The sequence below is a fragment of the Salvelinus namaycush genome, chromosome 7 (assembly GCF_016432855.1).
Source record: "Salvelinus namaycush isolate Seneca chromosome 7, SaNama_1.0, whole genome shotgun sequence".
Taxonomy (NCBI): Eukaryota; Metazoa; Chordata; class Actinopteri; order Salmoniformes; family Salmonidae; genus Salvelinus; species Salvelinus namaycush.
This window is the reverse complement of record NC_052313.1, coordinates 51963541-51977556: the sequence shown is the minus strand read 5'-3', so window position 1 is coordinate 51977556 and position 14016 is coordinate 51963541. Positions and strand designations below refer to the sequence as shown.

General features: G+C 47.5%; 1 protein-coding gene across 1 annotated transcript in view; it reads right to left on the bottom strand.

Annotated features, from left to right (window-relative positions):
- The window catches only part of LOC120050823 (guanine nucleotide exchange factor DBS-like), a 30208-nt gene extending 27201 nt beyond the window's left edge, over positions 1-3007 (bottom strand). Inside the window, exons 1-2 of the mRNA XM_038997353.1 lie at positions 2926-3007; positions 713-827 (exon numbers count right to left, since the gene is read on the bottom strand). Of these exons, the coding sequence (XP_038853281.1) occupies positions 713-827; positions 2926-3001 (191 nt within the window). The 5' untranslated portion in view covers positions 3002-3007. The remainder of the gene's footprint in view (positions 1-712; positions 828-2925) is intronic.
- Between the last annotated feature and the right edge of the window lie 11009 nt (positions 3008-14016).

Genomic DNA, 14016 nt, shown 5'->3' with positions numbered 1-14016 from the left:
CACCTCCACCTCCTGTTCTCCACACCAGTCATGCTCCGTCTCTCCAAGACCCCCCCCCCCCTCCGGCCAACTCCCACAGGAGTCAGGGGTCAGGGGTTAAAGGTTTCACCATTAGCTAATGGGGAGGAGAGGATATGATCCATTTTATGACTTTTTTATTGTTATTCAACATTTGTTAATATCAGGAATTCCTATTGAGATAGAAAATATCGTGGGATATCTGGCCAAGAAGGTAGTTCCTGTATAGAAACAGGACTAGCATAACGTCCAGGACATACACCACATGTACCAGGACATACACCTCATGTACCAGGACATACACCTCATGTACCAGGACATACACCTCATGTACCAGGACATACACCTCATGTACCAGGACATACACCTCATGTACCAGGACATACACCTCATCTACCAGGACATACACCTCATCTACCAGGACATACACCACATGTACCAGTTGCAGCAACGTTGAGGTGTAATATAGATGCCAACTATAACGGTAAGAATACAGTCCTGCATAAGACAAGTTCACTTTGTTGTAGGGAGATTCATTGTTCTGTTCAAACAAAGGAACTGTGAAAATAGTTCTACACTGACATCTGCTGGTAGGCTGTTACCACACCACTTCCTCAACTATACAAAGTAATGACAAGTTCAAGCATCAGAGTGTGCAATGCATTGTGTGTGTGTGTGTGTGTGTGTGTGTCACCTGGGCACACTGGTCAGGTAGGTCAGCACGTTGTGGAACTCTTCCTCCTGGAGCTCGCCAAACGCAGGGAATTCTGGGAACACGATGATGGGACTGCCGTTCTCAGCTCGGCCCCCTGCGAAAGAAATTTGGGACGTTTGATTGATTAATTGATTAAATTTGTTCAACAAGGAAATAATTTTGCTCTCAATTATAAAGCACGTACAAACCCCCATATCCCCCTTTCAGACCCCCACAGAATAAACAGTGACAAGCTTTGGAATCCTTTTATTTAATGTGTTTTAAAACGTTCATCAATATCATAATGTCCATTATTCTTCTGATAGAAATAGCTAACCCACCCCAGTGGAATGAACACACAGAGCAGCGGTTCAAGCCTCTCCTTGGGGACCCACAGCTGTTCCATGTATTTTAACTATTCCACAGCTAGCACACCGGATTCAACTTGTCAGCTAATCATCAAGCCCATTGTGAAACGTCTGGGGGTCCCCGAGGAGAGATTTTGAGAACCACTGACCCAGAGGAATCATGTGACGGTCTAAGTGACGGTCTGAGTGGGGGAGGGGAAGATTAAAGGATGAGATATAGGATCCATCTTCTCTCACAAAGCCTGGTGTTACTGCGGCTCTGCTGGCTGCAATAAGTCTCTTCTATTTTTATTCTTCCTTTTTAACTCTGCGTTGTCGGCAAAGGACTCGCGAGTAAGCGTTTCACGGTAAAGCCTACACCCGTTGTATTCGGCGCCTGTGACAAATCAAATTTGATTTGATTTGATTTAGTGCTAGAGGAGGGTACAGGGAATGAGAAATTAACAGGTGTGAGTTGAGACAAAGAGACAGACGGTCTGTGTGAATCTCTGCACCAGCCGTGCCACTAGAGCAGAACCATAGCACTGTGCCCTGATCCATCTGGTACCAGGTGTGTATGTGTGTCAGGCAGACACCTGCCTGAGTAGACAACTAGAGGAGGACCAGAGGTTAATGATTACAACACAAAACAAGGCCTGGAGACACATACAACCTCCAGGGTAGAGGACATACAGAGAGAACAGGGAAGGAACAGTAACACAGCAGGAGTCTTTAATGGCACAGCTAAAACAGTATTGCTGCATCACACTCTCACCCGCTGGGCTTGGAGTCAATCTAGTGGCGTACCTAGGCTGTAGCGTAGAAGTATGAATTAGAAATAGACCAAGGGTCATCTTCATCAGACTTAGCTGTGTGCTCATATGACTCCTCATCAGAGGGTGGGCAGCTGTCATGAACACACACACATACATCACCCCTGGCAACCACAGAGTTATTAAACACACTGACAGAGAGATGTGAAGACAAATAGACTCTACACAGACTGTACACAACCTAAGAACAGGTTCCGGGCAAGACATGTAACAGCAACCATAAAACATAGACAGTTAGGAACTGAAGCTCGTGAAATTCAGTTAGACACACACACACAAACACACACTCTCTCACACTCTCAACGGGTGGAGTGTTAAATTCAGTCACACACTCAGCAGCCAATCACAGCAGCAAATAGTGCCACACACACTTGGCTCTTCCAACCGTTGCTGGGCCAGGTTGCCAAGTGGATCGCCGTGTCGATTAATTATTCACGGGCCGTCTCCGTGCCGTTATTATCCGTGGTAACCCGACGTGGGGCCCTATCTGGGTTGGCATCGCCGTAGTAACGGAACAAACTGAGTTGGCCCAACTCTTTGGAAATATGGGTCTGGTGTAGAACAGTTTCCCTCAGTTTTCCCCCCCAAAGGTCAGGTCGTTAGAAAAGTCTTAGTTTAGTTAAGTCATACAACAGAAATCAGTTTGAAAAACACTGCTGTACTCTATCTGGCACCAGAGTGCTATTCCTGTACTTTTATAAATAGGAAAATGCTGACGGATTATGTTTTGATGTTTAGGCCAGCTACTTCACTCAGCTACTTCACTCAGCTACTTCACTCAGCTACTTCACTCAGCTACTTCACTCATACAGCGTGATATGATTGTTGCTCCATCAGAGGCTGTCAGCTTTGGGGATGGTTCACTGTTATAAGCTTCTGCCATATTGCTTAAGCGTTTTCCATCTGTGAAGGGAGATCTTCAAGGGCCTTGGCATAGCGTCTTGGGATTGGCTCACTCGGATGTATGGGATTGAACCACTATGAGAGGTAACTATGAAGGAGGGAGCGATGGAGGGAAAAGAAAAAGACTGACCTGAGAGGAAAGCAAACCGTTTCCTGAGGTCAGGATCGATGTCTGCAGCAAACAGACGATCACTCTCCTGCTGCATGATGTCATCTGGAAGATAAAAGAGACAAAAAAAACATCAACTACAGTTACAGTAACATACAGTATTTACAACAATAGATGACAGTTAGTAACATACAGTATTTACAACAATAGATGACAGTTACAGTAACATACAGTATTTACAACAATAGATGACAGTTACAGTAACATACAGTATTTACATTAATAGAGCATAGGATTAGTCACACAGACACCTGGAATGACATGACAGAGAGAGGAGCAGAGGACCCACTGACCCTTTTCTCAAGTAGAAGTCCCCCCAAATCCCCCCTTTTCTCCAACTTTCAGTGCCAGTCTCAGTGAGGAAGCGAGAGGGGGAGGTGAGGCTGAGGGGAGGAGGAGAGAGGGGAGAGGCTGAGGGGAGGAGGAGAGATGGGAGGAGAGAGGAGAGAGGGGCTGAGGGAGAGGCTGAGGAGAGAGGGGAGAAGGAGAGAGGCTGAGGAGAGAGGGGAGGAGGGGAGAGGCTGAGGGCAGGAGGAGAGAGGGGAGAGGCTGAGGAGAGAGGGGAGGAGGAGAGAGACTGAGGGGAGGAGGAAAGAGGGGAGGAGGAGAGAGACTGAGGGGAGGAGGAGAGAGACTGAGGGGAGGAGGAGAGGAGGAGAGAGGGGAGAGGCTGAGGGGAGGAGGAGAGGAGGAGAGGAGGAGAGGAGGAGAGGAGGAGAGGGGGGAGAGGGGAGAGGGGAGAGGGGAGAGGCTGAGGGGAGGAGGAGAGGAGGAGAGGAGGAGAGAGGCTGAGGGGAGGAGGAGAGAGGCTGAGGGGAGGAGGAGAGAGGCTGAGGGGGATAGGGCAGTATTATTTCCTCCCCTCTCCATGCACAGTGGATTATAATAATCTGTTTTGGACTTCTCCTTGAGAAGTGGGTCAGTGGGTCTCTGCTCCTCCCCTCTCTACTCCTCACTGAGACTGGGACTGAAAGTTGGAGAAAAAGGGGGGATTTGGGGGGACTTCTACTTGAGAAAAGGGTCAGTGGGTCCTCTGCTCCTCTCTCTGTCATGTCGTTCCAGGTGTCTGTGTGACTAATCCTATGCTCTATTAATGTAAATACTGTATGTTACTGTAACTGTCATCTATTGTTGTAAATACTGTATGTGCCTGTCTGTGTGAGTGAGTGAGTGAGTGAACGAGAGAGAGAGAGGGTGAAAGGCTAGTGGAAAGAGGGGGGTTGTTTTGGGGGTATGGTAGTGGTCCTGTGAATTGACAATGCTGTGTGTGTGTGTGTGTGTGATGATGTGTGTTGGCTGGCAGTAGGGTAGTGTATGGTGAGGGTGGTTGCAGGGGGTAGTGTATGGTGAGAGGTGAGGGTGGTTGCAGGGGGTAGTGTATGGTGAGAGGTGAGGGTGGTTGCAGGGGGTAGTGTATGGTGAGAGGTGAGGGTGGTTGCAGGGGGTAGTGTATGGTGAGAGGTGAGGGTGGTTGCAGGGGGTAGTGTATGGTGAGAGGTGAGGGTGGTTGCAGGGGGTAGTGTATGGTGAGAGGTGAGGGTGGTTGCAGGGGGTAGTGTATGGTGAGAGGTGAGGGTGGTTGCAGGGGGTAGTGTATGGAGAGAGGTGAGGGTGGTTGCAGGGGTTAGTGTATGGTGAGAGGTGAGGGTGGTTGCAGGGGGTAGTATATGGTGAGAGGTGAGGGTGGTTGCAGGGGGTAGTGTATGGTGAGAGGTGAGGGTGGTTGCAGGGGGTAGTGTATGGTGCTGTTGGCATCATGTGTGCTGAGGGATGGGATCAGAGTACTAAACAATCACACAGTTCAGTGGGTTTCTCCAGCTTTCGTATGATCTGTAACAGTCACTGAAGACATTGGCCAACATCTTCTGACGTCACTGGTATTTTCAGGGTCTTTATGCCAGGGATTAAACATGCACACTTTCCCACTACCCTCCTCCCTCCCTCTATCTTTTAGTGTGTCTAGGCCCTGCCTGGGAAACGAATCCCACTGATTGTCCCAGTAAAAGCCACCGATGTTTCTCACACCAGGGCAGAGTGAACCACAAAACCAACCATCTACCCACATAGGCTGAAAGAGCATCAAAGGATCACCACGGTATATTGAGACATTGATGGTTGCATGAACACCAACTCACACAAACGGTAGAGAGAGACCATTGTTCCAACAACAGTAGTATCTCCAGGATAAAGAGCTTATAAAACACCCATCAGGTGTTGAAACACTCCGCTGCGTAGTAACTAACTCTCTTGCCAGCAAAGCGCTGTGTTTACTCTGTCAGTGGGTCATTAAACCAGGCTTTTCATCTGTCTAGATATAGCCACGGTGCAGTGGCGACCCGTCATTCAAGGGGTGGTTGCAGTTTTGAGCCCCACCTGTTTAGCTAAAAAAATTATGTTTTGCATGTTATTTTGGTATTTATACCTTTCGCATATCAGTTTGCAAACAATGTTAAAAATAAATGTTCTGAATTATGTCGCTGTACCTTTCAAAAGTGCTGAACAAATAGTTATATTGACTGTCTGTCCTAGCTCGGTCATTAATGTCTTCATAGAAATTGCCTCTTATCCGCTCCTCGTCCCATTTGTACATCACAATTGTCAACAGAAACCACATTTGTTTAAGCAAGTCAGCCATATCAGCTATGTGTTTTTAAAGGGCAGTAAATGAGGCTGAATGAACTGTTTCGATGCCAGACAAGGCTCTGCTGATAGCCAGGTGTAGCAGTGGTAAGGACAGCTGGGACAGCTCTACTGTATGTAGGCCCTAACAGTTTGTGGGCACCGTTTGTCACCGTTATAGTGCAATTAATGTATTGTGTAGAGTTGTGTAGTGTGGCTTTGCTGGCATGCATATATTTATTTTTTGAGTTTGCCCTACCAAGATTTACATGCTAAAATCACCACTGCCAAGGTGAGCTTAAAAAAATTACTTTATTACTCTTTATTCGTAACTCATTTTAATAAAAACAATTTGCAGTGATGCTCTATTGTTTCTAACTAATGCTTATGTACCCGTTTGGGTTTTATACCATGCTCTCCCAAATCAACCATCATCAGTACAAACCAGAAAACCCTGTGGTCACGTTTCAGGAGGGACCGACTTCAGGTCTCAGGGAAGGTGACGTCAACCTGTCAGGCTTAGCTAGCTCCAACCAGCTGGAGCCGGTAAGACTAGCATCCACACAGTGAGTGGGTCCATAGGGATCAAGGTTGAGAAACACTAATGCAGTCTATTCTAGAATCATAGACATGCATGTTGGCAGTCACTTTCAGTATTCAGTCTGATGTTGGTGTAATGCATCAGGACAGGTGGACAGGCAGCCCTGGGCGGTAGGTAACAGCTCAGTCTTACAGCCCTGGGCGGTAGGTAACAGCTCAGTCTTACAGCCCTGGGCGGTAGGTAACAGCTCAGTCTTACAGCCCTGGGCGGTAGGTAACAGCTCAGTCTTACAGCCCTGGGCGGTAGGTAACAGCTCAGTCTTACAGCCCTGGGCGGTAGGTAACAGCTCAGTCTTACAGCCCTGGGCGGTAGGTAACAGCTCAGTCTTACAGCAAGCTGCCACTACAGTCTTCCCTCAGACTCTTACCCTATAAACCCAGAGTTAGTTAGTTTAATAGCACGGTTAGGATAACACTAAGGCCCAAACCCAGACCCAGAAACTCTCACACACACACACAACCTAGAGAGAAGCTGCCACAGAGCGAAGGGTGTGTGTGAGTATATATTTCTAATTCTCTAATAAATCTAAATTAAGTTTATACAAACATGTCTTCTAAAAATAGACCTTACAGTACTTCTCTCTCTGTGTTTACCCCTCTTTCTTCCTGGTATTAGAGGTAAGGAACGGCTCTCTAACCCATTCAGTTCCATTGAGAACTAAGGGCCCTACCCTCCTCACTGAGTGCATTGTATATGATGTGTAGAGACGTGTTCAGTCTCGTCACTGTGGTCTGAGAGCTCCAACTGAGACCCGGAGAAAAGCCACCAAAACAGGCCTGTGCCAGCCAGGAAACTCTTAAGCGGCACAAAACCACACAACACCCCCAACTTCCTCCCAACCAGGCCCCACGTTTTGAGGTTGATGGGAGCCAAGAATGCCCCCCCCCCCCCTCCACAATCAGGTCAGGGGCTTAATCAGTGAAGGTCAAGGTTTACAATGTTGAGGATAGAGCTGACATGAAAACAGACAGAATCATTTATACTCTATGCAAAACATTTCTATCATGTAAGGTTTTATATCTTGTCATATTCCTTCCTGTCTGGTAACTATTGTATAACCTCACAGATTACAGCTCAGATCTGGATGGATGACAGCTCACAGAAGAGGGGGAGAAAAGGGGAAACAGGAAGAGGGGGAGAAAAGGGGAAACAGGAGGAGGGGGAGAAAAGGGGAAACAGGAAGAGGGGGAGAAAAGGGGAAACAGGAAGAGGGGGAGAAAAGGGGAAACAGGAAGAGGGGGAGAAAAGGGGAAACAGGAAGAGGGGGAGAAAAGGGGAAAGAGGGGGAGAAAAGGGGAAAAAGGAAGAGGGAGATACTCCATTGAAAGGAGGCCAGGGTTCTATTACTAATGCCTACATTGTTAATGTGGAGACCTGGCTCTGGTTGAGCTGTGGGGACTGGGAAGACAACTACACAGCTCTTTCCAGTAAAGGAGATTCTACACAGGCCTCTCTCTCCACGTTCCTTCTATGCGTTTTATCGAATGCCATCAAAGCTACAACAAAAAAAGATCCGACCAACAGTTTTTGTTGAGTAGTTTACAATGCATCTTCACTCGAGTAATGACATTCCGTTCACATGATCGTGTGACCCCACTGACACAAAAGTTCACCACCAGTTTCACACATGCACCAACATGGTAGTTACCATGCCTCTGTGCAGTAGACAGAGTGCTACTCCCTCTCCTGTCCCATGAATCTCTTTGTTCGGTCATCATGTTCCCACAAGCAGCAGGCGGTAAAACACATGTTAGCAGCCTGGAAAGACCTCCTTGCCTTTACACGTCTGGTCTGAAGGACAAAGTCACGATCACAGGTGGTACAGTCCTTGATGTCACCCTTTGAAAAATAGAGTATAATCACCCAGTCTGAAATTAACCCCTAGACCCTAACCCCTCCCCTTTATTTAACCCCTACAGCTAACCCCTCTGTTTGCTGGTCCATGCAGTAACTTCATGTGTTGTTGTGGTATGTGGTGTATGGGCAGGGTGGGCAGGGCAGTCTTGGTATGTGGACTGAAAGGCAACAGATTGTATTGGGGATGTGGAAGTGTGTGTGTGTGTGTGTGTGTGTGTGTGTGTGTGTGTGTGTGTGTGTGTGTGTGGGGCGTGGAGCACCATGCTGTGTGGAGTGCCATGCTGTGTGGAGCGCCATGCTGTGTGGAGCGCCATGCTGTGTGGAGCGCCATGCTGTGTGGAGTGCCATGCTGTGTGGAGTGCCATGCTGTGTGGGTATGAGCTGGTGATGGAGCCAACTGTTGGTGGTGGTGTGGCAAGAAGGGCAGCTGTGTGAGTGAGTGAGAGGACAAGTAAGGGATGAACAGCCATTCCACAGATGTGTGTGTGTACTATTGTGTGTGTGTGTGTGTGTGTGTGTGTGTGTGTGTGTGTGTGTGTGTGTATGTGAGGGGAACCCAGTTCTATTATGGTATTACAGTCTGGGTTTACGAGGTCCCCATCTGCCATGGGGATAACAACACACACGACAATAACAACTGGGTCAAACGGCCACCGTTGCCCTGTTGCCATGCGTGCTCACTGTGTGTGTGGATGCCCTCTGCCCAGCCCATAAATCTCTGGATAAGATTAAATCTGTAATATTTCTACACGATGAGCTGCAATATGTGGCTACTGTTCAGTCTTTGTCAAATCCTTTTTGTCACGGAGCGTCAGGTGCCAACATGGTGGCTAGTCTGCTGCACTGTAAGCTACACTATATACACACAGCAGTATGTGGACACCCCCTCAAATGAGTGGATTTGGCTATTTCAGCCACACCCATTGCTGACTGGTGTATAACATTTGGCACACAGCCATGCAATTTTCATAGACAAACATTGGCAGTAATATGGCCTTACTGAAGAACTCAGTGACTTTCAACCTTGGCACCTTCATAGGATGCCATTTTTCCAACAAGTCAGTTCGTCAAATTTCTGCCCTGCTAGAGCTGCCCCGGTCAACTAAGTGCTGTTATTGTGAAGTGGTAGGCCACACAAGTTAACAGAACGGGACCGCCGAGTGCTGAAGTGTGTAATAATCAGCCGTCCGCGGTTGCAACACTCACTACAGAGTTCCAAACTGTCTCTGGAAGCAACGTCAGCACAAGAACGGTTTGTCTGGAGCTTCATGAAATGGATTTCCATGGCCGAGCAGCCGCACACATGCCTAAGATCCCAATGCGCAATTCAAAGCGTTGGCTGGAGTGGTGTAAAGCTCGCCGCCTTTGGACTCTGGAGCAGTGGAAACGCGTTCTCTGAAGTGATGAATCACGCTTCACCATCTGGCAGTCCGACGGACTAATCTGGGTTTGGCGGATGCCAGGAGAACGCTACCTGACCCAATGCATAGTGCCAACTGTAAAGTTTGTTGGAGGAATAATGGTCTGGGGCTGTTTTTATGGCTCGGGCTAGGCCCCTTAGTTCTAGTGAAGCTCTTAGCTCTTAACGCGACAGCCTACAATGACATTCTAGACCATTCTGTGGTTCCAACTTTGTGGCAACAGTTTGGGGAAGGCCCTTTCCTGTTTCAGCATGACAATGCCCTCGTGCACAAAATGAAATCGGTGTGGAAGAACTTGACTGGACGGCACAGAGCCCTGACCTCAACCCCATTGAATACCTTTGGAATGAATTGGAACACCTACAGTCAGCCAGGCCTAATCGCCCAACATCACTGCCCGACCTCACTAATGCATGTCCCCACATCAATGTTTCAACATCTAGTGAAAAGCCTTCCCAGAAGAGTGGAGGCTGTTATAGCAGCAAAGGGGGGACCAACTCCATATTTATGCACATGATTTTGGAATGAGATGTTTGACGAGCAGGTGTCCACACACTTTTGGTCATTAGTGTAAATCTGTGTCTGTGGGCTAGCCCTGAGAGACTGGAGGAAATGGGCACAATGTCCTTCCGCTTGGCCAGCGGACCAGTCTCTGTGTGTTGACAAGCATATCTCTGTTACTGAATGGAAGTAAGAGACAGACAACACACCACTGTTCATCACCCTCTCCACTGTCTCACGCTACCACACACACACACACACACCAGATATTCCAAGGAAACAGAACATCTCTTTAGGACACCTCGAGTCAAACTTTCCCTTGGTTTGACAAAGGAGAGATAAATTCCAAAGAAGAGATTCCAGGGATGTGTTTTTACTTGTACTGTAAAACCTCTCTTGGAGCTTAATAGTTCAGGAGATGGAAGTGGGTTCACCGTATTGATCAATGTCAACTCAGGTGTTAAATAAAAAGCATGAGCTGGTGCACACCCAGAGAAAATGATGTAGAGGTGCTGACTAACGGTGAATAAACTGTAAGCTATACAAACAAAGAGAGTCGCACACTCCGTATGTATTAACCTCCCAGTCATTTATTGGGTAAAAAAGCACCAACGTTTCGGCATCACTGTGCCTTCTTGATGGTGGGAGAAGCCCTGAAGAAGGCACAGTTAAGCCAAAACAGTTTTTTTACCCAATAAATTACTGGGAGGTTTTATATATATATATATATATATATATATATAGAGTGTGCGACTTTCTTTGTTTTATAGCTCACGTGTTTAAGACAACATGTTAACTCATGACATGAGCCAGGCAGAATATACTGAGAAAAAGCGCTTCCTTAAGCTCCCGGAAAGGATTTGAAATACTTTTGGAATCAATTCAAACCAAAGCAAAATACAACAACAAAACAAACTGCTACAGTTTTATCAGATGAATGGACAGTCAATGAAGTGAAAGTGTTGGCATGACAACGTGGCACAGATTCCTGCTGGTGCTGCCCATGTTATGACCAAACCATCCAGATTGGCAGATTGGTAGAGAGCGAAGACTCTTCCGTAGTGAGGGTGACTCTTCCGTCACCCTCACTGCCTCTTCCATGTGACGTGGCAGTGAGTATGACACCGGCGGTGCCAACTGCGAAGGTTCGGTGTTGAGGGGCTCGGGTGAGTTTAAACCCACATTATCCCAAAGCCTGTCCTTCTGGCAGTGGAGAAACGGAGACAAGACACTCTCACTGTGCAACGGCCTGGGTGTGCACAGCATGCAAATTAAAACAGCCACTTTGTGGCTGGGGGGGGGGGGGGGGGGGGGGGGATGTTTTCATTCGAAATCTCTTGTTGAACATTTACTAGAATCTAGTCCTGATTGCTTGGCGCAGGGCAACAAACACAGTCATTGGGAGTTGAAGACTGTTAGTAACCAGATACCAATCAACTGCTGGGACAGTATTTCCATCTATGCAAATAGAGTAGTTTTGCAAGAGGGAGGGACAGATTTAGATGTTCCACACGGAATGACAACAAAGCTAAAATAAAGTGTAAAAACAAAGTGCATTAAACTGAAGTACAACTTCCTCACCTCTCTGACAATACCGTTCAGTCACACACACAGCTGCACACGCACCGTATTCTGTCACGTGCACTGTCAGTCACAAACACCGCCCCCCTGCCACACATCTTACCTGTTATCAAGTTGAGCTGCAGCCACATCCTGGTGATGTCATGGCAGAGCAGGGACACTCGGTTGAGGGCCATCCTGTCCCCCCTCTCCCCCCGGGAGAACACACACACTCTCAGAATAAGCAGTCGTGTGAGCGACAGCCGTCCATTTCTCCACAGCCTGAGTGCTGAGACTTCAGCCGTACACTGAACGCTCCGTCACTGGGCGGCACACACACACACTCACCACACCCCCATCCCTCCCCCTGTCTCCATATACACACTCAGCCAGACTGGGCTCAGTTTCAGATTACACCTCCCACTGATCCCTCTCTCCCAGGTACTGAAAGAGCGTAAACAAACAACAACTCAGAGAGAAATAGACAGACACAGAGAGATGGAGAGAGAGAGAGAGAGAGAGACGGAGGAAGGGAGGGGGAAAGAGAGAGTAGCCAGATGTAATTCCCTCAGATAAGCCTATACATGTGCACCTCACACATCTATAATCGGTGTGTAAGCTGGTCTGGGATCAGATCAAGGGGAGATAAAGACGAGTGACAGACAGAATGTGGTTGGTACCAAAGCCATCGTCCCTCACACAGCCCTCTGGAGGACCCCTCTCTGTCTGATATCCCTCAGTCAATCAGGAGCCAGGGCTTGGGTGATGATGTCACAGAGCAGCTGCCTGTATGGGACCGCTTCCAGCTCAATGCCACCTATGACATTTACTGGCCTTTTATGCAGCCAGAGATAGGGAGAGGGATGTTGCCCCCACTGATCTAGGGTCAGTTTTGTGTTAAGCTGATCCTAGATCTGTCACACACACACCACACGTTTGTTTTACTATCCTTGTGGGGACAAAACAATTCCCTAACCCTTAACTTAACCTTAATCCCAAACCCTAAAACGGGTCGTTTAGGAATCCAAAGGGGTCAAAAGCCATCCACGGACCCCCCACACCAATCCCACATCAACAACGAGTATTTAGTATCAGTTCTGTGTCTGACAAGTAGTATGGAGTTCTGTTTCTTCATCCTATGTAATGTATTCTCAGTGATTTGTTTTCTTCTTTTTTCTCTTGTTCAGAGAAATTAGTAATTGTATTTGTTGGGTTTATTTCCCATCCTACATCCTGATATTACCAGGTTCTGACCACTAGATGGTGCTGTTCCTGCTATTTAAAGAATCCCCACAGCCATTGTTAAAGGGATGGTTCACCCAAATTACATATTGGTTTTCTTACTGTATAAGCAGTCTATGGACCAGGTATGACAGCAATCCATGCTTTGCTTTTGTTTTCAAGGTCACTGTTTCAAATGCTAACTTTTTTGCATGTGTGTCACAAATCCAACGCAAGTCAATGGTACCGACACAGAGTACAATACATTCGGAACACCTGCTCTTTCCATGACATAGACTGACCAGGTGAAAGCTATGATCCCTTATTGACGCCACATGTTAAATCCACTTCAAATCAGTGTAGATGAAGGAGAGGAGACAGTTTAAAGAAGGATTTTTAAGCCTGGAGACAATCGAGACATGAGTTGTGTATGTGTGCCATTCAGAGGGTGGATGGGCGAGACAAAAGACTGAAGTGCCTTTGAACGGGGTATGGTAGTAGGTGACAGGCACACCGGTTTGAGTGGGTTAAGAACTGAAATGCTGCTGGGTTTTTCACGCTCAACTGTTTCCCGTGTGTATCAAGAACGGTTAACCACCCAAAGGACATACAGCCAACTTGACAACTGTGGGAAGCATTGGAGTCACCATGGGCCAGCATCCCTGTGGAACGCTTTTGACACCTTGTAGAGTCCATGCCACGACGAATTGAGACTGTTCTGAGGGCAAAAGGGGGTACAACTTAATATTAGGAAGGTGTTCTTAACACACACACACACACACACACACACACACACACACACACACACACACACACACACACACACACACACACACACACACACACACACACACACTGCAGGGGGAGGGCAAGGGACCCAGTGTGCCACACACAGAGAGCAGGCAAACAGAAGAGAGCCATTACTGCTGGGACTGAATAAACCAATAGGTTCTGTATTCAGAGGAAAAACACACACATCTTTAGTTCCACACTTTCCCTCTCACACCATCTGTCTGTTAGCCTAGACACTACAGAGAGGAAAACATGTTGTAGTGAAAATAGGAGGACAGCAAAACCTTGATGAAACAGAGGGCACATTGGAGGGAGGGAGAGAAGGGGGTGACGAGGGGGGTGTGAAGAGGGGCGAGAGAGAGAAAGGGAGGAGCTTGTAGATTTCTCTCCCAGTCTTCCCTTTTACCAGCTCTGTTCTAGACACTCAGAAGACACCAGGTGATCTGGACCCCTGACATTGACCTCTAGTCTCACGCAGCT